Source organism: Thunnus albacares, chromosome 14 (genome assembly GCF_914725855.1).
Source record: "Thunnus albacares chromosome 14, fThuAlb1.1, whole genome shotgun sequence".
In the NCBI taxonomy this organism is placed as follows: Eukaryota; Metazoa; Chordata; class Actinopteri; order Scombriformes; family Scombridae; genus Thunnus; species Thunnus albacares.
In genome coordinates, this window is record NC_058119.1 from 31,530,001 (window position 1) to 31,554,688 (window position 24,688).

The 24,688-nt window shown below is 46.1% G+C and overlaps 1 protein-coding gene and 2 long non-coding RNA genes across 7 annotated transcripts in view; all 3 read right to left on the minus strand.

Annotated features, from left to right (window-relative positions):
• Window positions 1–493: 493 nt before the first annotated feature.
• Window positions 494–24,688, minus strand: part of ninl (ninein-like) — a 52,088-nt gene continuing 27,893 nt past the window's right edge. The window contains exons 9-32 of one of the 4 annotated variants that reach the window (XM_044372121.1): window positions 23,497–23,633; window positions 21,746–21,886; window positions 21,235–21,409; window positions 20,537–20,647; window positions 17,761–17,847; window positions 17,372–17,380; window positions 16,876–17,041; window positions 14,986–15,054; window positions 14,726–14,850; window positions 14,565–14,645; window positions 13,829–13,977; window positions 12,183–12,320; window positions 8,620–9,981; window positions 6,786–6,890; window positions 5,058–5,127; window positions 4,812–4,979; window positions 4,601–4,696; window positions 3,674–3,787; window positions 3,039–3,185; window positions 2,781–2,939; window positions 2,182–2,295; window positions 1,479–1,679; window positions 1,288–1,401; window positions 494–1,198 (exon numbers count right to left, since the gene is read on the minus strand). In XM_044372121.1, the coding sequence (XP_044228056.1) occupies window positions 1,007–1,198; window positions 1,288–1,401; window positions 1,479–1,679; window positions 2,182–2,295; window positions 2,781–2,939; window positions 3,039–3,185; window positions 3,674–3,787; window positions 4,601–4,696; window positions 4,812–4,979; window positions 5,058–5,127; window positions 6,786–6,890; window positions 8,620–9,981; window positions 12,183–12,320; window positions 13,829–13,977; window positions 14,565–14,645; window positions 14,726–14,850; window positions 14,986–15,054; window positions 16,876–17,041; window positions 17,372–17,380; window positions 17,761–17,847; window positions 20,537–20,647; window positions 21,235–21,409; window positions 21,746–21,886; window positions 23,497–23,633 (4,230 nt within the window). In that variant the 3' untranslated portion in view covers window positions 494–1,006. The remainder of the gene's footprint in view (window positions 1,199–1,287; window positions 1,402–1,478; window positions 1,680–2,181; window positions 2,296–2,780; window positions 2,940–3,038; window positions 3,186–3,673; window positions 3,788–4,600; window positions 4,697–4,811; window positions 4,980–5,057; window positions 5,128–6,785; window positions 6,891–8,619; window positions 9,982–12,182; window positions 12,321–13,828; window positions 13,978–14,564; window positions 14,646–14,725; window positions 14,851–14,985; window positions 15,055–16,875; window positions 17,042–17,371; window positions 17,381–17,760; window positions 17,848–20,536; window positions 20,648–21,234; window positions 21,410–21,745; window positions 21,887–23,496; window positions 23,634–24,688) is intronic. The other 3 variants (XM_044372122.1, XM_044372123.1, XM_044372124.1) reach the window with 3 other exon arrangements.
• LOC122996683 lies at window positions 10,302–11,032 on the minus strand. Of its 2 annotated transcripts, none has more exons than XR_006407056.1 (3): window positions 10,964–11,032; window positions 10,755–10,914; window positions 10,302–10,648 (listed from the first exon to the last, which is right to left on the minus strand). It is a non-coding gene; the product is annotated as an uncharacterized LOC122996683 (long non-coding RNA). The 2 variants fall into 2 exon arrangements; XR_006407055.1 differs by having other exon boundaries at window positions 10,945–11,032.
• On the minus strand, window positions 11,220–11,480 carry LOC122996688. Its single transcript, XR_006407059.1, has 4 exons — window positions 11,440–11,480; window positions 11,342–11,409; window positions 11,274–11,311; window positions 11,220–11,243 (listed from the first exon to the last, which is right to left on the minus strand). It is a non-coding gene; the product is annotated as an uncharacterized LOC122996688 (long non-coding RNA).

Here is a 24,688-nt window from a genome sequence, read left to right on the forward strand (position 1 = left end):
GAAAACGTTTTTAAAACCATCACAGTAACAATGATGAAAGATCAATAAGTGATCAGATTACTAAAACTATTGATTAGTTAACAGTGGATCAATAAACTAACAGGTTTGATATCTGATGACATCACAACGTTGATTAAACTTCCTGTCAGAACGTTTGAATCTTTGGCATTCTTGTCATAAATCTGATTATTGATTAATGATCAAACTGATCTGATTGGCTGATATATATAAATATAATATATATATTGATCTCTTCGCTGCGTGAATCTGACGTCGTTTCCAGAAATAAACACGTCGACTGATTTTCTGCTTCGACACCTCGATGAAGTCGTTTGATTGAAAGCTGTGAGTCATGGTAGAAAGCTCCAGAGAAAAGCATGTAAGTGGACTTTGAGTGTCAAACGTTAACAGACGTGTAAAAACACTTTTTATAATTATATTTTGTGGTTTTGACTAAAAAAGTTCAGTGTTCTTGTAAAAAAAAAAAAAGAGTAAAAATGTTTCCTGCTGCAGCCGCGGAGGCTGAATACTGGACCACGATTGGCTCCAGACTAGCTGTGATGTCATCGACCCTGCAGGTACGTCCAGGTGTTAAAGTCACTGAGCTGCTGAAGAGGTGAAATCTTCTTCTTCTTCTTCTTCTTCTTCTTCTGCTGGCAGTAAATGTGAACGCCGGTGTTCCGCTGTGTTTGGAGACCCGTCACATTCTGAGACCTGCAGAAGCTTTAACTTCAATAAGTGGAAATACTTCATCACCAGTAAAAGTCCTGCATTTAAAAACCAGTAAAGTTAACTGGAAATATTTGATACTTTTAGTTTCGTCCTCATGAAGATTGAAGCTTCGTGTGCAGACGGACGTCACACAGAAGCAACAAGAAGAAAAACAACATTTACATATTCAGAGATTCTGGATCTTCAGTGAGGAAGAGGAGGAGGAGGAAGAGGATGTGATTGTTGGGCTTCGACTACGTGTGTCTCGGGTGTTTCTCGGGGCGGCGTCGAGCAGCTAGGTGGCGAGCGACGCCAGGACGACCTCACGCAGCAGTTTGTTGAGCGCGTTGATCTTCTCCTCCAGGAGGAAGTTCTTCTTCTCTGCTTGTTTCTGCCGCTGCTCGGTGACCTGCAGCGCCTTCATCAGCTGCGAGTTCTCCACGTACAGATCCTTCAGCATCACGCCGGACTTCGTGTTCTTCGCCATCTGCGGAGACGAGACAAACGCCGCAGTGAGAGACGCGGCCAAAAAGTATGCGGACAGTCCCGTCTGTAGCGTTAAACGCCTCCACTGACCTGCTCTTTGAGCTGCTGCACCTTCTCCTGCAGCACCAGCCGCACTCCCTTCAGTTTGGTCTCCAGCTCCTCCATCCTGTGCTGCAGCGCCGCCAGCGCCTTCTCGTACTGGTCCTGAACACAACACACAGTCAGCTTCACTTTTTATTTATGCATCAACATGTAAAGTCTGAAGCTGGTCGTGTGTTTACCTGCTTCGTGCTGATCTGCGAGCAGCTCTGCTGCGTCTGCAGCCTCAGCGTCTCCTCCAGCTGCTGACTCCTCCTCTGCTCCTCCTGCAGCTGAGCCTGCAGCAGCTGCACCTGCTGCCTGCAGCCTTCACCTGCACGCTGCTGCAGCTCCTGAAGCTGCCGCACGTGCTGCGCCTGCACCAGACTGAGAGCAGAGTCCGCCTGCAGGGAGGAAGACCGGGACACTGAGTTGAGAGGACAGGAAGTCTCTCCAGGAAGCTGTCACAACATTTAACACAAATTCAAGAAATCTCTGCAATATCTGCAATTATGATGTTGAGAGGACAGACACACGGCCGGAGGGAGAGGACAGACACACGACCGGAGGGAGAGGACAGACACACGACCGGAGGGAGAGGACAGACACACGACCGGAGGGAGAGGACAGACACGGTTGGAGGGAGAGGACAGACACGGTTGGAGGGAGAGGACAGACACGGTTGGAGGGAGAGGACAGACACGGTTGGAGGGAGAGGACAGACACACGGTTGGAGGGAGAGGACAGACACAGCTGGAGGGAGAGGACAGACACGGTTGGAGGGAGAGGACAGACACGGTTGGAGGGAGAGGACAGACACACGGCCGGAGGGAGAGGACAGACACACGGCCGGAGGGAGAGGACAGACACACAGCTGGAGGTCAGTCTGGGACTTGTGGTCCTGACCTGGTTCTGGTCCTGCGTCCTCGCCATCTCCAGCTGGTTCAGTTTGGTCTTCAGGTTCTGATGCTCCTGGATCAGCTTCTGGGTCTCCAGACTCTGGACCTGCAGCTCTGCCAGCTGACGACAACAACAACAACAACATCATCATCATCATCATCATCATCATCATCATCATCATCATCATATTACAGGGGAGGACAGATCCACACTGCAGACTCCAGTCTGTGTAAAGACCAGTTCATGGTGTCTGTGTGGCTCTGAGGGTCTACAACAGTCAGACTACAACAGTCAGCACAGTCAAACACATACAGCAGAGTCAGTCAGCCTGGATCTGTATCTGCAGCATACAGGAAGTCGTCAGCTGCATCAGACTGAAAACAGGACGAGACAAAGAAATAGGATCCGGAGGTCTGACGGAGGAACAGATCTCTGAGTTTAAAGGCTGATCAGGAAAACTCAAAGTATTCCAATAACTCTGCAGAGTTTGTAGATTTTCCAGCTGTGGACAGTTTCCTGTTTGTTACTGTTAACCTCTGACTGTAACACCTGCACAGCTGTCCAGATGTGGAACCGGTCTGGACTCTGCAGACGGACTCTCCTACCTTGTTTTGAAGCTCCTGGTTGTGGACTCTCAGTTTATGGGTCTCCTCCTGCTGAGTGACGGAGGCCTGCTCCTCCCGCTCCTCCTGCTCCTCCAGAGCCTGACGGAGCTCCTCTTTCTCCCTCATCAGCCTCCGGACGCCGGCCTCCAGCTCCTCCACCTGCCGACAGCCACACAGAGACAACGTTTCTTCACATCAAACAGTCTCATTAAAGTCCTGAGAATCAGCTGTTTGAGAATCAAACCGTGGCTCTCTGACCTTGTTCTGAGCGTCCTGCAGCTTCCTCTGCGTGTCAGTCACTTCCTGGGCGTGGCCGAGTTTCTCGCGACTGACGGCATTCAGCTGAGAGCGAAGCAGCTCGGCCTCCGACTCCAGAGAGATCAACGCCTGCTGCAGCTCCTCCACCTGACGACCAAAACATCCAGAAACCTGCTCAAACCTGTTTAATTTTATATCAAGGTTCTACGCGGTTATCTGGTGGTTCTACGGTTAACTGGTGGTTTCATGTGGTTATCTGCTGGTTTCATGTGGTTATCTGCTGGTTTTATGTGGTTATTTGCTGGTTTCATGTGGTTATTTGCTGGTTTCATGTGGTTATTTGCTGGTTTCATGTGGTTATTTGCTGGTTTCATGTGGTTATCTGCTGGTTTCATGTGGTTATCTGCTGGTTTTATGTGGTTATTTGCTGGTTTCATGTGGTTATCTGCTGGTTTCATGTGGTTATCTGCTGGTTTCATGTGGTTATTTGCTGGTTTCATGTGGTTATCTGCTGGTTTCATGTGGTTATCTGCTGGTTTCATGTGGTTATCTGCTGGTTTTATGTGGTTATCTACTGGTTTTGTGTGGTTATCTGCTGGTTTTATGTGGTTATTTGCTGGTTTATGAGTTGTGACCTTGTTGTTTCGGTCGTCTGCCTCTCTCAGCAGCTTGGTCTTGTCCTCCTCCAACAACTGCTGTTTCAGAGTCACACTGCTGAGCTCCACCTCCACCTCTGACAGACGACCCAGCTGACAAAATAAATAAATAAATAAATAAATAAATAAATCAGCAGTCAACAGACTTATTAACATGCTGAATTAAACATCAAAGATTATGTTCTCATAATCTCAACTCAAGGTCCACAAACTAGCTTCTTCAGTTAGCGGTTAGCTGGTTACGTACAGGTGTCTGCTCTGAAGAAGACTGTTTGGTTTGTTAAGTGGCTCCGCAGCCTGCTAGTTAGCTTAACATGCTGTAAGCCGGTTATTGTTGGCTAGCATGATGTTTGATGATTGAGTTGAGATACAGAGTGACTCCAGAGAGCCGTGGTGCAAACTCAAGCAGCTGACCAGGTGCAGGGTTTGTTTTTTCTAATAATTATCAATCACTTCCTCCAGGAAATTAAGACTCTGTGGTCGCAATAATTAACACAAATTCAAGAAATCTCCACAAACTTTGTGAGAGTTTTAAACTGCATGAAACGTCCAAATCAGCAGCTGCTTGTGGTTTGGACCAATCGTGGTGTTTGGTGTGGCGGTGACTACAGCAGAACAATTCCCAATGTTCCCAAATGTTCCCAACTGTTCCCAATGTTCCCAAACAATGAAACTGTTCTTGTGACATTGTGTTCGACCACAAGCTGAAATCTTCACTGGACAGAAACTTTTCTACCAAGAAGCAAAAGAAACTGCGATGAATAAACAACCAATCACAGACTGAAGCGGCTGCATCGAGGCCTGAAACAACACTTAGTCCTTCATTTACCCTTCAGGAGGGATAAATAGTAGTAGTGCTAAAAGGTTAAAGGTCAATGCTGGTATGCTATGCTAACGTTAGCTCACCTTGTCCTTGCAGCAGCTCAGCTCTCTCTCCAGCAGCTGTCTCTCCTGCGTCCAGACCGCCTGCTGCTGCACCGTCGCATCCTGCAGCTGCAGCACCTGAAACAGAGCCGCAGCCAACTGTCAGCCAATCAGAGACGAGGACGAGGGGACACGCCCTGTCCAGTTCCCATACAAACAAACAAACAAACAAACAAACAACTGTGAAACTCACCGCAGCGCCCCGCTCCTCCTGCTCCTTGGTAACCAGCGCCAGGCGCTCCTGCAGCATCCGGACCGACTCCTGGACTCCACGGAGACGGGCGCTCAGCTCGGCGTTGTCGTTGCTGAGCCGCAGGTTCCTGCCGCTCAGATCCAGGACCTCCTCTCTGTACCTGGAGTTCTGCAGGCGTCACAGAAGAAGAGTCAGAGGGGTCAGAGGTCACAGTCTGTAGCTTTGTAAGGATCGATGGTTTCTCACCTCTTTGTGCAGCTTCTCCTCTTCCTCTCTGCTCCTCTCGTGTTCTCGCTCCATCTCCTCCAGTTTCCTCCTGACGGCAGAAGCAGCAGGATGTTTGTAGATAAAAGATCTTTCACTGTTTCTGCAGCTTCCACATTTAAGACTTTAATTTAAGACCAATTAAAAGTATGAAAGGTGAAGAATAAGATTAGAATTATTTACCAGCTGTGATGTGAAATAAATGTCCATTTATTTAAATGTATTTCACATTTACTTCCTGGCAGTTTGTAACAATCATTCCCAATAATATAACTGACAAGTCATTGATCATGAATCAGGACCTGGACGTGGATGAATGATGAATGGATGCATAAAAAAATAACTCATTCATTGAAGCTCAGAGGTTTGCATTTAAAAAAGATTATAAACAACATTCATGCCTCCGGCTGACTGGAGAACATGTTTACATGTTCAGGTTAAAGTAACACACATCAGGGTTTTCAGCTGTTTTATATTATTGTTCAGATTTACAGACATTTTCTTCAGCAGCTCTAATGTGACAAAAGATAATCAACTTCTCTTCCAGATGTTCTGTATCTCCTCAGCGATCTGCTGCCAGTATGAATGAATTAAAGGTGTTTATGTTATTTGAATTAAAGCTGTTTATGTTATCGTCACCAGCTGTAGAGCAGGAAGTTGTTACATCATCATGTGAAACGTTAAAATGATAAATCAATATTTAGATCGTGAGCTACGGTTCATTTATCTCTCAGGCTGCTGAAGACGTGATGAAACTCAGTATTTAGATGTAAAACATCCATCAGGAGGAAGAGCCGGTCGACCAATCAGAAGATCGGCGGTTCGATTCCTGAACTGCTCCTGATGGTGTTGAAACGCTTTGCTGTATCAGTTCAGAGCTTCACAGTGTTGTCGACATGTTCAGGTGTTTCACCTCAACGTGTCTCATTAATCTCACTTTTATGTTGTTTAATTGTGTTTTTATTTGGTGCCGTCGTTTTATTACATTGATGCACTTTTACCTGTTTTACTCTGCAGTGACTCTCCTTCTTCAAACGTTAATAAATCGTCTTTGAACAGTGAAATGTGATAATTTCACTGTAGCACAGATGAATTAACACGTTTCCTGGAAACTAGCAGAACAATCATAAAACCTCCATCAAACATAATCAAACCTTCAAATTAGATTTAAAATTAGATTGAAGCCTGTTTGAAACTAGATTATTTAAAGTCTGAACCACTTTTAATCCACTTTCCAGCCTGAAAACCTTCCTGAGATAAATAATAATATATAATATAATAACCTGCAGCGCAGATGTTGCTTATTTGTGTTTGATTATTTTAACTTTCCTAAAATAAGATTTTATAATTTGTTTGCGGTTTTTTATCTGATTTACAAGAATTTATTTCTTTTATTTACATTTGATTTGTTTATATATGAACTTTCATCTGTTTGTGTCTCAGTGCTGCTTCATATATGAGCTCAAACCTTCCTCATTCTTGTATGTGGGGGGGGGGGGGGGGGGGGGGTCTGCAGCTCTCACATGTATCTGTTTGATCATTTATAAGGCGATTCGGCCTCCGGTTGTGACTCGCTGTCCCGCTGCTGACGTCTGCTTTGAACTCTGAGCAGGTAAAACTCGTTTTAATCCAACCTGCTGTTTCTGGGTCTCAGCCAGATGAAGGGTCAAAGGTCACAGCAGCCAGACCAATGAAACAGTATTCACTGACCTCTTCTTGGCGACGTCGTCCTCCATGTTGGTGACTTCCTGCTGCAGGACGCTCAGTCGCTCCTGTAGAGCGCCGTTCTCTGAACGAACCTCCTCCAGCTGAGTCCTGCAGCCGGTCAGAACAACACAGGTCAGAACAAACACCTGAAAACAAACTGCAGCTGCTTCGGTCAGCTGACTGATGATTAGAGAGGAAATTATTCTCATTAGTTATGCAAGTAAATCAACCTGACAAGAGACGCCACTGTGCTGATTCAAAGATGATCGTATATCACAGATTCATGTGTGTATTTAAAGATCAGCTGGAGGAAGACCTCGGTATGCTTCAAAGTGTTTATAGGATCATCTAACAGCATCTGAAACTGTCTCTACAGAAACAGACCGTGTGAAAATGTGCAATGTTTTCCACATTTGTATGATTCATGGTGTCAAAACCACAAAGACTGAGTCGCTGTAGAGACCTGAGAGGCAGCCAGGAGGATAGACCAGTTCAGACTGACCTTGGAGTACCTCAAGGCTCTATATTAGGACCACTGTTTCTTTTAGTTTTACATACTTCCACATGGAAACTGAATATAAAAGTTCTGCTTCTATGCAGATGACATCCACATTTATATTTTTATCCTGCCTGGAGATTCAGACTGTGCACTCAGATGTTAGGACAGATGTTGGCTGTCTGAGAACAGATAAAACAGAAATGTTGATTACTGGTGTGAAAGAAAAGTGAATAGTAGGTTATCATTTTATAAATCTTTTGTATAGATGTTACAAATGTTTTCAAACTAAGGAGTCAATGTTTGTTATCAACTGAATGTGATGTGATGTCATCGTCATTTTGGGGACACATGTTGGTGAAGAAATCCTGCTCCTAGTCTAGTTGAACTCTTGAACCTGTTTCTATCTGAGGGTTGCTTGCTGACCTCTGGGGTTAACTAGAGATATCTTTGTCTTAAGCCTGCTGTTTTAGAGACCATACTTGTTTGTAAGAAGGTGTAACGGTTTGTGGAAGTGTCCATTTAGGGACCAGCTTTGCTTCTGGAGACGTATAAAGCTGTCTAGTTTGAGTTCACAATCTTTAGGGAAAGGACCGGCTGAACAACAAGCTTTCCCTCCAAAAATACAAGATGATTGTATAATTGTTACTGATGATGTGATGGATTGAACAGTGTTTACAACTGCTTCAACAAGTAACAATGTTTAATGCTTTCTTTATTCTTTCTCCAGAGAAAATTTCCACAACACTGGACCAAAACTTTCTATGTAATTTGTCAAAAGCTGAAATCTGAGTGTCACGTTTGACTCTTCACTCACTGCTGCCTAAAACTTCTTCCTTTATATTATAGTTATATTATAGTAATTTAGTCCAGTTCTTCCACTTCAACTTCTTTCAGTATTTCAACAATTTGAAATGTTTAAAACGGCACATTACTGTTCGTTTGAAGCACACCGAGGCCTTCACTCTGCACTCTCTACCAGGAATATGAAGCTCGTACTATAATAAACACAAAGTGCATCAAAGCAGAATTTGAGTGAACATTTGAGTTTAAAGATGAAGTGATGACACAGAAACATGAAGGAATTCAGTCTGTCATGCATTTGCCATTCGGTTAGAGATGAGGTGAAGTGTTAAAGCATTCCAGGACTGGACTCAGTCTGCAGCGGTGCATTGTGGGCGACAAACCGATCAGCGTTTCATTCTGTTAGCAGAGTTTCTACCTTTGGAAACGTCTCAGTCACGTGATCGATGCAGTTAGTCATTCATGTACTCAGAGTTTAAGCTGCAGATGGAGGTTAGTCAGCGTTCAGGTGGAGCTGGTCTCATGCCCCACACACACCTGTGTGGACTGGCCGGGTCCATCACCTCCTCCAGGGCGAGGACCAGCGTCTCCAGCTCCATCAGCTGCTGCGTCATCTTCCTCTTCTCCTGGTCAAAGTCCTCCTCCCTGGTCCTCAGCTGGTTCTGGGAGTCTTGCAGGGCCCGCTGCAGCTGCTGGACGTCACCGCGGTGCTTCTCAGAGGACGCCTCAGCTCGCTGTAGGAGCTCGCTGGTGTCCGCCGTCTGGGCTTGGAGCCGATCCACCTCGCTGGTTCTGGAGTTGAGCTGTCTCCTGAGGTCCAGGACCAGGTCTGCGGTGTTGTTGAGCTGGGCGCTGACATCTCGGAGGTGGTCTCTGAGCGAGGTGATCTCCTCCTCCATCTCTACGATCTGGGTGGAGAGCTGGTTGGCCAGCCGGGTGTAGCTCCCGCTCTCCTGGCTCAGACGGCCCACCTCCTCCCTCTCCTCCTGCAGACTGGAATGGAGCTGCAAGGTCCTGGTCTGCTCCTGCCTCAGAGCCTCTTGTAGACTCTCCTCAGCACTCCTCCTCCTGCACAACTCCTCTGAGACTCTGTCCAGCTCCAGCCGCAGGTTGTCTACAGCCATGGCCTGCTCCTTCAGGTCCTGGATCAGCCTGGCACGGTCCGTCTTCAGAGAGTCCAGCTCTGCGGTCAGTCTGGAGAGACAATCCACTTTGGTCCTCATGGCCTCCTGCAGGGCCTCCAGCTCAGAGCGCAGCGCGCTGACAGTCTGCTGCTGCATGAATGCATCAGAGAGGTGGCTGCAGTTATCAGCCACCAACTCCCCGTCCTGCAGGAGGCTGTCCGACGCAGCCTGGAGGTTTTCCTGCTCCTCTTTCAGCTGCTCCTCCGCAGAGCTCTTCTCTGAGATGAGACATTTATTGAGAACCTCGTGTGACTCCAGGAAGGAGAGGCTCTCCTCCAGCTGAGAACAGGCCTCCTCCAGTCTGGCTTCCAGCTCGCAGCACCGCTCACCAGAAGCTTTGAGGTCGTCCTCTAACTGACCACAGCGCTCTCTGAACTCCTGTAAGCTGGCCTCTGATTGGCTGATATTCAGGCTTGAGGTGTGTATGAGCTCCTGCAGACTGCAGACCTGCTCCCTCAGCAGATGGACCTCCTCCCGCTGCTCCTCCTCCATCCTCTTCTTCTCTGAGGAGAACTCAGAGCAGATCCGAGCCTGTTCCTCCCTCGCTCTCTCCTCACACCGGAGCTTCTCCTGCTCCGATTGGATGAGCCGGCTCTCCCAGAATCCTCTCTGGTCGTGCAGCTGCTGGCGCTCCAGGTGGAGCTGGTGGAGGAGGCGGCGTTGACCCTCAGCGTGCTGCAGCTTCATCTGAGAGAGCTGCTGCTCTGCCTCCTTCCTGCTCACAGCGTTAACACACAGCGAGCTGCTCAGACGTCTGTTAACTGATGAAACTGCTGACATGTTGCTTTGTTCATATTAATGATGAATCAGATTAGAAAATACAGCGAATTCTCTCCATCTCTGGTTCAGTCTCAGCTGTTTCCTGATGAACCCTCCGTACACCCGAACTCCACCCGAACTCCACCCGAACTCCACCCGTACACCTGAACTCCACCCGAACTCCACCCGTACACCTGAACTCCACCCGTACACCTGAACTCCACCTGTACACCCGAACTACACCTGTACACCCAAACTACACCTGTACACCTGAACTCCACCTGTACACCCGAACTCCACCCGTACACCTGAACTCCACCTGTACACCCAAACTACACCTGTACACCTGAACTCCACCTGTACACCCGAACTCTACCCGTACACCTGAACTCCACCTGTACACCCGAACTCCACCTGTACACCCGAACTCCACCCGTACACCCGAACTCTACCCGTACACCCGAACTCCACCCGTACACCCGAACTCCACCCGTACACCCGAACTCCACCCGTACACCCGAACTCTACCCGTACACCCGAACTCCACCCGTACACCTGAACTCTACCCGTACACCTGAACTCCACCCGTACACCTGAACTCTACCCGTACACCCGAACTCCACCTGTACACCCGAACTCCACCCGTACACCCGAACTCTACCCGTACACCCGAACTCCACCCGTACACCCGAACTCCACCCGTACACCCCCCGTACACCCGAACTCTACCCGTACACCTGAACTCTACCCGTACACCTGAACTCTACCCGTACACCTGAACTCCACCTGTACACCCGAACTCCACCCGTACACCCGAACTCTACCCGTACACCCGAACTCCACCCGTACACCCGAACTCCACCCGTACACCCGAACTCTACCCGTACACCTGAACTCTACCCGTACACCCAAACTCCACCTGAACTCTACCCGTACACCCGAACTCCACCCGTACACCCGAACTCCACCCGTACACCCGAACTCTACCCGTACACCCGAACTCCACCTGAACTCTACCCGTACACCCGAACTCCACCCGTACACCCGAACTCCACCCGTACACCCGAACTCTACCCGTACACCCAAACTCCACCTGAACTCTACCCGTACACCCGAACTCCACCCGTACACCCGAACTCTACCCGTACACCTGAACTCTACCCGTACACCCGAACTCCACCTGAACTCTACCCGTACACCTGAACTCTACCCGTACACCTGAACTCTACCCGTACACCCGAACTCCACCTGAACTCTACCCGTACACCTGAACTCCACCCGTACACCTGAACTCCACCCGTACACCCGAACTCCACCTGAACTCTACCCGTACACCTGAACTCTACCCGTACACCTGAACTCCACCCGTACACCCGAACTCCACCTGAACTCTACCCGTACACCCGAACTCCACCCGTACACCTGAACTCCACCCGTACACCCGAACTCCACCTGAACTCCACCCGTACACCTGAACTCCACCCATACACCCGAACTCCACCCGTACACCCGAACTCCACCCGTACACCTGAACTCCACCTGAACTCCACCCGTACACCCGAACTCCACCCGTACACCCGAACTCCACCTGAACTCCACCCGTACACCCGAACTCCACCTGAACTCCACCCGTACACCCGAACTCCACCCGTACACCCGAACTCCACCCGTACACCTGAACTCCACCTGAACTCCACCTGAACTCCACCCGTACACCTGAACTCCACCTGAACTCCACCCGTACACCTGAACTCCACCTGCCCAGCAGCAAACAGCAGCATGTGAATTTAAACTATAAAAGGACCGAGAGCAGAACCCTGAGGAACCCCACAAGTCATTATTAACTCTGTTAATGTGATGATCCTGCTGGATGTTTGCTAACATGTTAGCTACAGCTACATTATTAGATGAAATGTCAGATGTTGTGTTTACAGGTTGTTGTGAAGTGTTTATAGATTGTTTGGTCCACTTTGAGGCAGCAGAACAATCAGTTAATGCAGGTTTGGATCTATTTTCATCCTTTTCCTCCATCATGTTTATTAGTTTATTAACAACTGAAGGCTGCTCTTGTCTACCGTTTCCCTTTCAACACTGATGATACATTTATTTTAGACGTTTAGAGTAAAAACCTCCCAACAGTGTGACGTCACCACCCACCTGACCAGCATCACCTCCTGGTCCATCTTCAGCTTCAGCTCCGCCTCCAGCTGGTCCTTCTCGGCGCTCAGCCTCTGAACCAGATTACTGATCTCTCTGGCAAAGTTCTGCTCCAGCTCGGCCCGCTCCCGATGCATCCTGGGAACACCAGACACAAACTGTCAGACTGTTTCCAACAGTAAGAGCTTCCATTTAGGTCAATTTAACTTTATTGATCAATACGATTCTGCTTAAAGGCTGCGACTCCTGTCATTGAATCTAAAGAAGGAAATCAAATATGTAGAAAAAAAACAACAGTTGTATTTGAGACTAAAACACACGAGACATAAAAACTATGAAAATGTAATAAAATATAGAGTGAAATAAAAATTAGATTAAAAAACAAAGAAATAATATCAATAAGATAAAAATGTACAACATGAATACTATAAAATAAATAAGTGAATGAAATAAGGTAACTGATGTCTATAAATCATCTTAATAAAGCTGAAGAGGTTTGAAGTTTAAAGCTCTCAGATCAGTCGGAACAACTAACAGACTCCAGACACTCGATTCAGGATAAAATAACTGAATATAATTCTCCATCTTGACATTAACAAGTTGAAGGTTTTCTGTTTTCATTTTTCTTTGACTTGCATCAACATTAAGCGTTTTTTTGTTTGTTTGTTTGTTTGTTTTTTGAAATGGCTCTTCAGAGAAGATGAATCTGGATCTCGGTGTTTGAGTCTGGTTACGCAGAGTCCAGATGTTCTGTGGCAGCAAAGTTAAGGAGAAAACTCAGTAAATGAGACTGAAGACGTTAAACGGACTAAATCTCTTCTTCCTCTTTCAGTCTGGACGGAAACCTCTGAACCGTCAGTAACTGATGTTTACTAGTGAACAACAACTCTGACTCATCATATGTTGAACTTGTTAGCAAACAGCTGCTTGTTTCCACATCCAGCAGTTACGGAGCAACATTATCATCACATTGGTAACGTCAGTGATTAGTTGTGGGGTTCCTCAGGGTTCTAGTCTTGGTCCTTTATAGTTTCCATCTGGTTAAGGCTGCCTGAACTTGTTTTCAGCAGAATAGTCTGTAAAAACTACTTCTGTCATATTATCAGCTTTTAAAGTCCTTGTTGCTAACATGTTAGCAGTTACGGAGCAACATGATCATTCATGTTTCTGTCCAATATTCTCTCTCTTTTAGCTGTTTTTACTCTCTATCAGCTCCTGAGGGAAATATCTGGCTCTTTAGCTGCTAAATGCTCCACTATGTTCACCAGCTAGTCTACAGCTAACTGTCTGTTAGCAGGTCGTGTTCAGCGGCTTTTAACAGCTTTGAGACGCTGAGAGTGAACCAGAACAGTAAAGTTGCAGCTGGACAGATAAACAATGAGCTGAAACTCACTATAAAGCTCCGTAAAGCCGAGAGGAGCTGCAGAGTCACTACGAGACACAACCAACAGGTTCCTACATAGATCAGACTAAGGAGGGCTGGAGATACAGTTCATGTTGTAGATGCTTGAATGTGGAAGTTCGGCTCCTTCATTAAGTGTAAACTGGACTCCAGCAGGATTCCAGTTCCTAAACTTTTCCACATCATCGACACCAGTACAGAAACTTTCTGGGTGAAGCTGCGTGTATGACGTCGTCTTCCTCACCTGCGCTCCTGCTCGGAGCTCCACCCTCCTCCTCCTCCTCCTCCTCCTCCTCCTCCATGTTGGATCTGCAGTTTGTCCAGCGCCTCCTTCAGCTGCTTCACCTGCTGCTCCGCCTGAGCTTTCTGCTCCTCCAGTTCACTGATCTCCAGCTGAGACAGAGTTTACTTTCTTTACTTTATTATTTAGATGATAAAAACACATTTTCATTGTTGTTTGTGTGAATCACGACTACCAGCTGAACCTCAGTAACGATGCACTGCAGGAAACAGGAACGCTGCTAATAAATAACTTGACGTATTATATTTAATTACAAAACCACAAGAAGTTGTGAATAATTCAACAAAACAAAAACCTGCTGATTTTTGAAGGAGGTAAAAATGAACATGTTTAACATCAATTAAAGATTTTTTGTACATTTCGTGTTTACAGGCTGCACTACTAGCTGCGTCAGAAGAAGGAAACCTGTGTGTCTGACAGATGTTTGTTTGTTTGCTGTTGTCGTGGAAGTCGGGACACTTTTAAATGAATGATGCAGTAAATTCTACATATTTATACTGTTTTATTGATCTGAATCTAAACCAACGAGAGATTATTGTGCATTTCAAAGATTATAAACACTGCAGGTCGACAGTTTGAATTGACTATAAAACAATTCTAATTCAAAGGTGCGAAGCAGAAACTACTGCGTTAACAGTTTTAATGATTGATTATGAAGACTGTTCACTCTCCTGATTACCTTGAAGGCCTGAGAGATGTCTTTCCGTTCCACCTCCATGCTCTGCCTCATCAGCTCCTGACTGCGTTCGTAGTAGTTCACCTGGACCAGCAGGAGAACAACAGAGTGTTGGTGGATTTACTGGATGATAATATTTCAGTCTCAGCCTCCTGCTGCAGTACCTGAGTCTCCAGCTGGATGTGCAGCTTCTGCAGCTCCTGGTTGTGTTTCTGCTTCAGCTGCTCCAGAGCCAGTTCAGTCTGAATACTGACGGCGGGACCGGAGACGCCGTCCAACGAGCACAGAGCTGCCGCAGAGATACAAACATCAACTCTTAGAGAGCTGCTGACTGCATGTTCACACACACACACACACACACTGGTCCCTGTGTGTTCACATTATTGTGTCCACCCCCTGTCCATCAGCAGGTTGTGTTTCTCACCTGTTTTATCAGCCGGCTGCAGTTTCTTCCTGACCAGAGCAGACGAGCTGCGCTGCATGTCTGAGTCGTCTGAAACACACAAATAAACACAAATGCACAAGTAAACAAACACAAATAAACAAACACACAAATAAACAAACACACAAATAAACAAACACAAACAGATCAGAAGTGGATGAAACAAAGTGAGACAGAGACACGAAGCAGAGACTCACTGTGAGACATGATAAACCCAGAAACACCTGAGAGAGTGTGTGTGTGTGTGTGTGTGTGTGTGTGTGTGTATGTGTGTGTGTGAGTGTGTGTGTGTGTGTGTGAGTGTGTGTGTGTGTGTGTGTGCGGTGGGCGTGTCCATCTCTTACCTGAACAGGTCAGACCTGCTCAGGAACTAAACTCCAGTTTCTGATGTTCTGATGTCACTTTGTTTTTTTTACTTTGAAGCTGCGTCCTGATTGGCTGTGATTGGATCATGTGACGTGTGACACAAATACTCAGCTTTAATCCACATGCAGCCCAAATTTATTTTATTTTGTCTTAAATCTGAGAATATTTCAGACACATCTGGACTGAAGCTGCAGGTTTTGTTCTTTATTCTGCGTAACTTCCTATTAAAGCTATAATATTCAACTAGATCTATGTTATATATATTTTATTGTTATTGTGTTCTTATATTATTATTATATATCTAATATTGAAACCCAGAGAAACTTTAATCAGATAACAGTTTGTTTCATGTGGTCGGCTGTCGATGGCGTCGCACCTCCACAGTAAACGCACACTAGATGCATCAGCATTATGTTTCCCGCCACAATGGCGTCATAAATTGATTTTTATTCCAATTTAAGCCAAATTTTTACAGTACGCTTTTTAGATCTTGGTCGTTTTAAACTTAAAACCAGATGAAGGATTTTAGTCATTGGACGTCTGGATCTGAAGTTATCAGAGAAACAAGCTGAACAAACGTTAGCAGCAGCTCGGCTAACAGCCTCTCTGAACGTCCTGTATCAGCTGAGCAAACGTTAGCAGCAGCTCGGCTAGCAGCCTCTCTGAACGTCCTGTATCAGCTGAGCAAACGTTAGCAGCAGCTCGGCTAGCAGCCTCTCTGAACGTCCTGTATCAGCTGAGCAAACGTTAGCAGCAGCTCGGCTAGCAGCCTCTCTGAACGTCCTGTATCAGCTGAGCAAACGTTAGCAGCAGCTCAGCTAGCAGCCTCTCTGAACGTCCTGTATCAGCTGAGCAAACGTTAGCAGCAGCTCGGCTAGCAGCCTCTCTGAACGTCCTGTATCAGCTGAGCAAACGTTAGCAGCAGCTCGGCTAACAGCCTCTCTGAACGTCCTGTATCAGCTGAGTAAACGTTAGCAGCAGCTCGGCTAGCAGCCTCTCTGAACGTCCTGTATCAGCTGAGCAGCATCAGAGAAACACTGATTTTTAACTTGAAACTGTTTTATTCAGTGTTTTAACGGCTTTCAACCACCGGGACCTCTGCAGATCATTCAGCTCCTGGTAGAAACATCCTGAATGATGAACACTGAAGGAATCCTGACCAGGAGAACAAGTTTAACAATGAAGACAACAACTCCCATGATCCTTCACTACTTCACACCGTCATCACACTTCATCTTTTTTTGTTGTTTTAAATGAGACGCCTAACAGCTGAAACTACATATTGTGTGTTTAATGTCGTCTAAGTGTAAGAAAAGAAACAGAACAGTAAGAAAAGGGACATAAAGTCTTTACTGAGTTCAACATGTTCAGGTTCAGATTCTTCATCAACGTTTGACTCCTCACAGTCGTATAAAAACTTCAGCCTGACTCCAGACTGGCTTATTGTGGGCGTGTTGCTGCCTGTTGCAGTATGATGTTGTGTGTCAGTGTGTGTTGGTGTGTTACCGGAGTCAGACTCTGCGCTGTCGGAGCGTTGTTGTTGTTGTTGTTGTTGTTGTTGTTTCCAGCTCAGCGTGTCGTTTCCTGCGGAGCGTCTGGACTTCCTGTTGCTCCTCTGACTCTTCAGCAGCTCCAACTCTGAGCTCAGCTCATCGTTTCTGTCCCGCAGCTCCTGAACGCATCACAACACACACACACACACTTTCAGCAGCTACACACAGGCTCCATCACAGCACTTTGAGTCATCTGGTTACCTTGACAACACCAAAACATGTTACCCACGGATATTTTACAGTTTTTACTTTCTTCACTGACTGCGGTGATGCGTTAGTGGAAGGTTGCAGTTACGTTCAGTTTGAGACTGAACTCAAACAGATTCTCCACAAAGTCTACAGACATGTTCAGAGTGATGAAGATGTCTGGATGTTACAGTTAAACACACACACACACACACACACACACACACACACACCAGCAGACTGATGTCTTCAGGTGTTCTCACCTTGATTTTCTGTCAAAGCAACGTGAAGCGTTCAGGTGCACAGACATAAAACAGACATTACAGCTCCGTCATCGTCTGTCACTCACATCACTGAAGTAAAAACATTCATCTCACTGAGTTCAAACTGAATCAACATGTGACTCTAGAACAGAGAACAGCTGAACACATTCAGTCTTCACATATATCTCAACCTTTTCTAGATCATTTACAAAGATTTCATTTATAATGTAATTGTCTCTGTTGCTTCTGTTCTATGTGCAGCTCCTCTGATTCATATTCAGAAGATCTTTTTTATATTGAAGTAGAAGCCAGAAATAAACCTGCAGCAGGTTTTTTTTATTGCAACCATTGAAAACATTCAGCAGATAAACTGTCTCTGACTCTCTTACCCGACAGCGCAGCTCGTACTCTTTGATGATTTCTGAGAATCGCTCCTCATGACTCAGACCAGCGCCGGCCGGGTCCAAGCTGCCAAACTGTAGACACAAAACACAACGTAGTGGTTCAAGGTTGCTGTCAATCAATCAATCAATCAATCAATCAATCAGTCTATTAAGGCTGTTTTTGGTTTGAGCTGAAAAATAAAAATTTGTTTCCATCAGTCGCAGAAAACAAATGAAACTAAAGTCACAGGAAACGTTCATCAATCATTTATCAGCTACAAGGAGACGAGTTACCCTACACCGCCCAGCGTGTGTGTGTGTGTGTGTATGTGTGTGTGTCTGTGTGTGTGTGTGTGTGTTCTTGTACTGAACAGTGAGGACATGTTGTTATTTACTTGTTTGTTCAGAACCAGTTTTTTTTTCTGAGTATAATCACATGAATAAATAATAATTAGTCTTTGTGTTGCAAAACAATTAAATAGAAATTTAGGATCAAAATATATAAAATTTATTGTGAAAAGCTGCACTGAGTTTAAAATGAAGAGAGATGAAGATGTTAATGTAACGCACAGTGTTGTTCTCACAAGTATGCAAAACTGCCAAAACACTGCCTGACACACACACACACACACACACACACACACACACACACGTAACTCCATCAGTATGTAATTTAATTACTATTCCAGTTAAAGTTGTGTTAACAGATGGTGTCCACTAGAGGGCATCAGAACGAGCTGTAAACATATCTGACATGTTTCATCCTGTAAACACATCATCATCATCACCATCATCATCACCATCATCATCACCATCATCATCACCATCATCATCACTAACAGAGTTCATGACTTGTTCTTCAGGGTAGTGTGTAGTAGTGTGTAGTAGTGTGTAGTAGTGTGTAGTAGTGAGTGTAGCAGTGTGTAGCAGTGTGTAGTAGTGTGTAGTAGTGTGTAGTAGTGTGTTGTAGTGAGTGTAGCAGTATGTAGTAGTGTGTAGTAGTGTGTAGTAGTGTGCAGCAGTGTGTGTGTGTAGCAGTGTGTAGTAGTGAGTGTGTAGCAGTGTGTAGTAGTGAGTGTGTAGTAGTGTGTAGTAGTGAGTGTGTAGCAGTGAGTGTGTAGCAGTGTGTAGTAGTGAGTGTGTAGTAGTGAGTGTGTAGCAGTGTGTAGTAGTGAGTGTGTAGTAGTGTGTAGTAGTGAGTGTGTACCTTGTCCTGCAGCAGTGTGTAGTAGTGAGTGTGTAGTAGTGTGTAGTAGTGAGTGTGTAGTAGTGTGTAGTAGTGAGTGTGTAGTAGTGTGTAGTAGTGAGTGTGTAGTAGTGTGTAGTAGTGAGTGTGTAGCAGTGAGTGTGTAGCAGTGTGTAGTAGTAGTGTGTAGTAGTGAGTGTGTAGTAGTGAGTGTGTAGTAGTGAGTGTGTAGTAGTGTGTAGTAGTGAGTAGTAGTGAGTGTGTAGTAGTGAGTGTGTAGTAGTGAGTGTGTAGTAGTGAGTGTGTAGTAGTGAGTGTGTAGTAGTGAGTGTGTACCTTGTCCTGCAGCAGTGTGTGTGTAGCAGTGTGTAGTAGTGAGTGTGTAGCAGTGTGTAGTAGTGAGTGTGTAGTAGTGTGTAGTAGTGAGTGTGTAGTAGTGTGTAGTAGTGAGTGTGTAGCAGTGAGTGTGTAGTAGTGTGTAGTAGTGAGTGTGTAGCAGTGAGTGTGTAGTAGTGTGTAGTAGTAGTGTGTAGTAGTGAGTGTGTAGTAGTGAGTGTGTAGTAGTGTGTAGTAGTGTGTAGTAGTGAGTGTGTAGTAGTGTGTAGTAGTGAGTGTGTAGCAGTGTGTAGCAGTGTGTAGTAGTGTGTAGTAGTGAGTGTGTAGTAGTGTGTAGTAGTGAGTGTGTAGTAGTGAGTGTGTAGTAGTGTGTAGTAGTGAGTGTGTAGTAGTGTGTAGTAGTGAGTGTGTAGCAGTGTGTAGCAGTGTGTAGTAGTGTGTAGTAGTGAGTGTGTAGTAGTGTGTAGTAGTGAGTGTGTAGTAGTGTGTAGTAGTAGTGTGTAGTAGTGTGTAGTAGTGAGTGTGTAGTAGTGTGTAGTAGTGAGTGTGTAGTAGTGTGTAGTAGTGAGTGTGTAGTAGTGAGTGTGTAGTAGTGAGTGTAGTAGTGTGTAGTAGTGAGTGTGTAGCAGTGAGTGTGTAGTAGTGTGTAGTAGTGTGTAGTAGTGAGTGTGTAGCAGTGAGTGTGTAGTAGTGTGTAGTAGTGAGTGTGTAGTAGTGTGTAGTAGTGAGTGTGTAGCAGTGTGTAGTAGTGTGTAGTAGTGAGTGTGTAGTAGTGTGTAGTAGTGAGTGTGTACCTTGTCCTGCAGCAGTGTGTGTGTAGCAGTGTGTAGTAGTGAGTGTGTAGTAGTGTGTAGTAGTGAGTGTGTAGTAGTGTGTAGTAGTGTGTGTGTACCTTGTCCTGCAGCAGTGTGTGTGTAGTAGTGTGTGTAGTAGTGTGTAGTAGTGAGTGTGTAGTAGTGTGTAGTAGTGTGTAGTAGTGAGTGTGTAGTAGTGTGTAGTAGTGAGTGTGTAGTAGTGTGTAGTAGTGTGTGTGTACCTTGTCCTGCAGCAGTGTGTGTGTAGTAGTGTGTAGTAGTGAGTGTGTAGTAGTGTGTAGTAGTGTGTAGTAGTGAGTGTGTAGTAGTGTGTAGTAGTGAGTGTGTAGTAGTGTGTAGTAGTGTGTAGTAGTGAGTGTGTAGTAGTGTGTAGTAGTGAGTGTGTAGTAGTGTGTAGTAGTGTGTAGTAGTGAGTGTGTAGCAGTGTGTAGTAGTGAGTGTGTACCTTGTCCTGCAGCAGGTGCTTCACGTCTCTCTGCAGTTTGTTTACTGAACTTTCTGCTTCGTTCAGTTTCAGCTTTACGACACTGAGTTCGTCCTCCAGACGTTTGTTCTCCTGAACACGTCAAACACACGTTAACACCAGTATTTATGTTCACATTAAAACCAGTAGGACAGTCTGAACACACACACACACACACACACACACACACACACACAGAGCTCTCCATTTAAATGTTCACACACTAATATAACAACTGATTTCACTTCTTTAAATGTTAGATTAGGAATAAAAACATGATTTAATCAAAGTGCTCGATGCATTAGTGTCTGAAGTTAGAAACATTTCCTGATTTAAATGACAAAATCTGCTCAAAAAGCGAGTTAAGAAGAATCTGAACAAGCGTTCAAAGTTAAAACTACAACAAAAAGAAACAAGAAGTTTAACTCAAACTGAAGGCCGAAGCAGATCAATAACAAATAATCAGATCAGCAGATATCTTGACTGTTAGTCTCCGTTATGGGTTAAAAACACTGGATCCTACATTTCCCATAATGCACCTGGATAGAGCCTTTCATTAGAGCCTCGCTGCAGGCAAACTCCACAATCAAAACCTCCAAACTGTAACGCAGATCTTCTGTTAGAGTGTTTGAGTCTGATGACATCACTGTGACATCACCAGGTGAGTGACGCGTACACACCTGCGTGGCGCTGCCGAGCTCCTCCCTTAGCCCCGCCTCCTGCGCTCTGAGCAGCCGCAGCTCGTCGTGCAGCGCGCCGCGCTCTCTCTCCACCTGCTGCAGCAGAGCCTCGCTCTCCTGCTCCGACTGACTGCGCAGAGCCGTCAGCCTATCACGGAAGTCCTGCTCCAGGTCCCTGCCAATCACAGAGCAGCTCGTCAACACCACAGCAACGCTGCGATCTGATTCGCTGTCATATCTGTGGTTTTTAATGGGATGTTTTTTATAACTGTATGTTTGTTGTTCTCAGTCTTACTGCTCTTCTTTTTTAATGTTTTTATTTTAACTGCGTTTTAATTTTTACTGTTTATTTGTTTGTTGTTTATATTTGTTTTACTGTGTCAGTGAGGTGGAAGGAGTCTGGTCTCAGTTAATTATTATTATCATACATGGACAACTACTCAACTTAATGTTTACATTTATTCCTTTATGAAAGCGGGAGATGTATAGACGTATAGATGTGTAAACAGACCTGATCCTGCTCTGGTTGAGCGTCTCCATGCTGGCGTGTCGGTCGTCCACCTCTCTGACCAGCTGCAGGTTCCTCTGGTCGGCCAGATCCAGGTCTGACTTCACCTTATCCCGCTCCCTGCAGGCCTGCTCTGCTACCACCCTGCACACACACACACACACAAACACACACATGCACATGCACACACACACACACACACAGCTGACGTGACAAACATGGCGCTTCTTCACATGTTCAAAACTTAATGAATCATCTGACTGTAAAACTGTGAACTCTAAAGGACGAGTTCACAGTTTTCCAGTCTGTCTTAAACCATCAGTCAGTGTGTTTCTTGCTGTAATCATTCCTCCTGTTCATACTGACCATTAGAGGATCCCTTCATAATGACCTTACAATGGAAGTGATGGAGGACAAAATCCACAGTCAGAAGCTAATATGAAGCTTCAGCGTCCAAATGAGTCAAATCAAGTAGATATCTTTCAACGTTACAGTCTTTTTAGTGCCAAAGTTCCTCTTTTTGTTACTATACTTCCACCTGCAGCTCAACAGGGAAACACTGTCCGAGGAAACACAAAGAGGGAATTTGATGCTAAAAAGACTGTAAATGTGTCAGATATCCACTTGATATGACTAACTCAGACTGCTGAAGCTGAATAGAAGCTTCACACACACTTTTAAATATCCAGTATGAACAGGAGGAATGATTACAGACACCTGACTGCTGGTTTAACACACTGGGAACAGTCCTTTAAAACCTGCTTTAACTGATCTTGTTCTTTCCATCAGAAATACAAATCATCAGCCTTTACGTCGATGTGTTGACTAAACGTGACTTCAGTTGGACTTTAACACACTGTTCCTGTCCAGCAGGGGGAGCTCTTCTTCTTCTTCTTCTTCTTCTTCTTCTTCTTTACAGTAACAGTGTGTCAGCTCTCTGCTGGTTCACATCCTGCTCAGTTCACGTCATCAGTGACTGAACCAGACCAGCTGATCATCATCATCCCATAACCCGATCAATAAATCAGTATCTGAGCCTTCACGTCCTCTGAGCTGACTGACCACAGATCTGATGTGGACTTGACCTCTGACCTCTGACCTCCAGGCTGCAGCTGTTGATGATCAATGGATGTGACAGGAAGTCTCCATGGAAACCTGCAGCCTGAACGTCCAACTACAGTAACGTTTCTACATGTTGTGAAGAAGCAGCCCGACATGTTTCATCTCTTTGTTTCCACTTGTTTCTATGACAGTAAACTGAAGATCTTTGAGTTGTGGACGTCGTCTTTGGAAACACTGATCAACATTTTATAGACCAAACAATTTATCGATTACTGGAGAAAACAATCAGATGAATCAATAATCGCAGTAGTACACAGACGTGTACGGGGTAGCTTTAGCCTAGCTTAGCACAAAGACTGTTAGCCAGCAGAGAAACATCCACAGATGAAACGTCATCAGTCCATCCTGTTATTATTTGATCTTTAGAAGATCAATCTGATCACTGACTTCATCGTTTTTCCAGAATTTTCCAGCATTTAGTGAAATTTTGCCTCTTTGGTTTTTATATATATTTGAAAAAGTTTAGAGAAAGTCAGACATGAAACATGACGAGGAGACACGACTACACGCTGGTCTGAAGTTCATCAACTTAAATAATGCAGTGAAATCTGACAAGTTATTAACTACAGTAACTTAGTAGATTTAGTGCTGAGTTGAGACGTTTTATCAGACGCGTGTCGGCTGAAACCTACTGCAGGTGCTGGATCTCGGTCTTGTAGGAGATGAGCGTCGCCTGCTGGATGCCGTTACCGCCGACCAGCAGCTCGTTATCCAGAGCCAGAGTCAGATCTGCCAGACTGACACGCTCCTCCAGAGAGAAGTCCAGCGTCTGTGGAGACACAAACACTCTACATGAGAGACAGACAGGTGAGAGGTAGACAGGTGAGGAGGCAGACAGGTGAGAGGGCAGACAGGTGAGAGGCAGACAGGTGAGAGGGCAGACAGGTGAGAGGCAGACAGGTGAGAGGTAGACAGGTGAGAGGGCAGACAGGTGAGAGGCAGACAGGTGAGAGGCAGACAGGTGAGAGGGTAGACAGGTGAGAGGCAGACAGGTGAGAGGGTAGACAGGTGAGAGGGTAGACAGGTGAGAGGCAGACAGGTGAGAGGTAGACAGGTGAGAGGCAGACAGGTGAGAGGGTAGACAGGTGAGGGACAGACAGGTGAGGGACAGACAGGTGAGGAGGCAGACAGGTGAGGAGGCAGACAGGTGAGGAGGCAGACAGGTGAGGAGGCAGACAGGTGAGGAGGCAGACAGGTGAGGAGGCAGACAGGTGAGAGGCAGACAGGTGAGGAGGCAGACAGGTGAGAGGCAGACAGGTGAGAGGCAGACAGGTGAGGGACAGACAGGTGAGGGACAGACAGGTGAGGAGGCAGACAGGTGAGAGGCAGACAGGTGAGGAGGCAGACAGGTGAGAGGCAGACAGGTGAGGGGCAGACAGGTGAGAGGGCAGACAGGTGAGAGGGTAGACAGGTGAGGGTAGACAGGTGAGGGAGCAGACAGGTGAGAGGGTAGACAGGTGAGAGGGTAGACAGGTGAGGAGGCAGACAGGTGAGGAGGCAGACAGGTGAGGAGGCAGACAGGTGAGGGACAGACAGGTGAGGGACAGACAGGTGAGGAGGCAGACAGGTGAGAGGCAGACAGGTGAGGGACAGACAGGTGAGGGACAGACAGGTGAGGGGCAGACAGGTGAGAGGGCAGACAGGTGAGAGGGTAGACAGGTGAGAGGCAGACAGGTGAGAGGGTAGACAGGTGAGGGAGCAGACAGGTGAGAGGGTAGACAGGTGAGGGGCAGACAGGTGAGAGGGTAGACAGGTGAGGGGCAGACAGGTGAGAGGGTAGACAGGTGAGGGGCAGACAGGTGAGAGGGTAGACAGGTGAGGGGC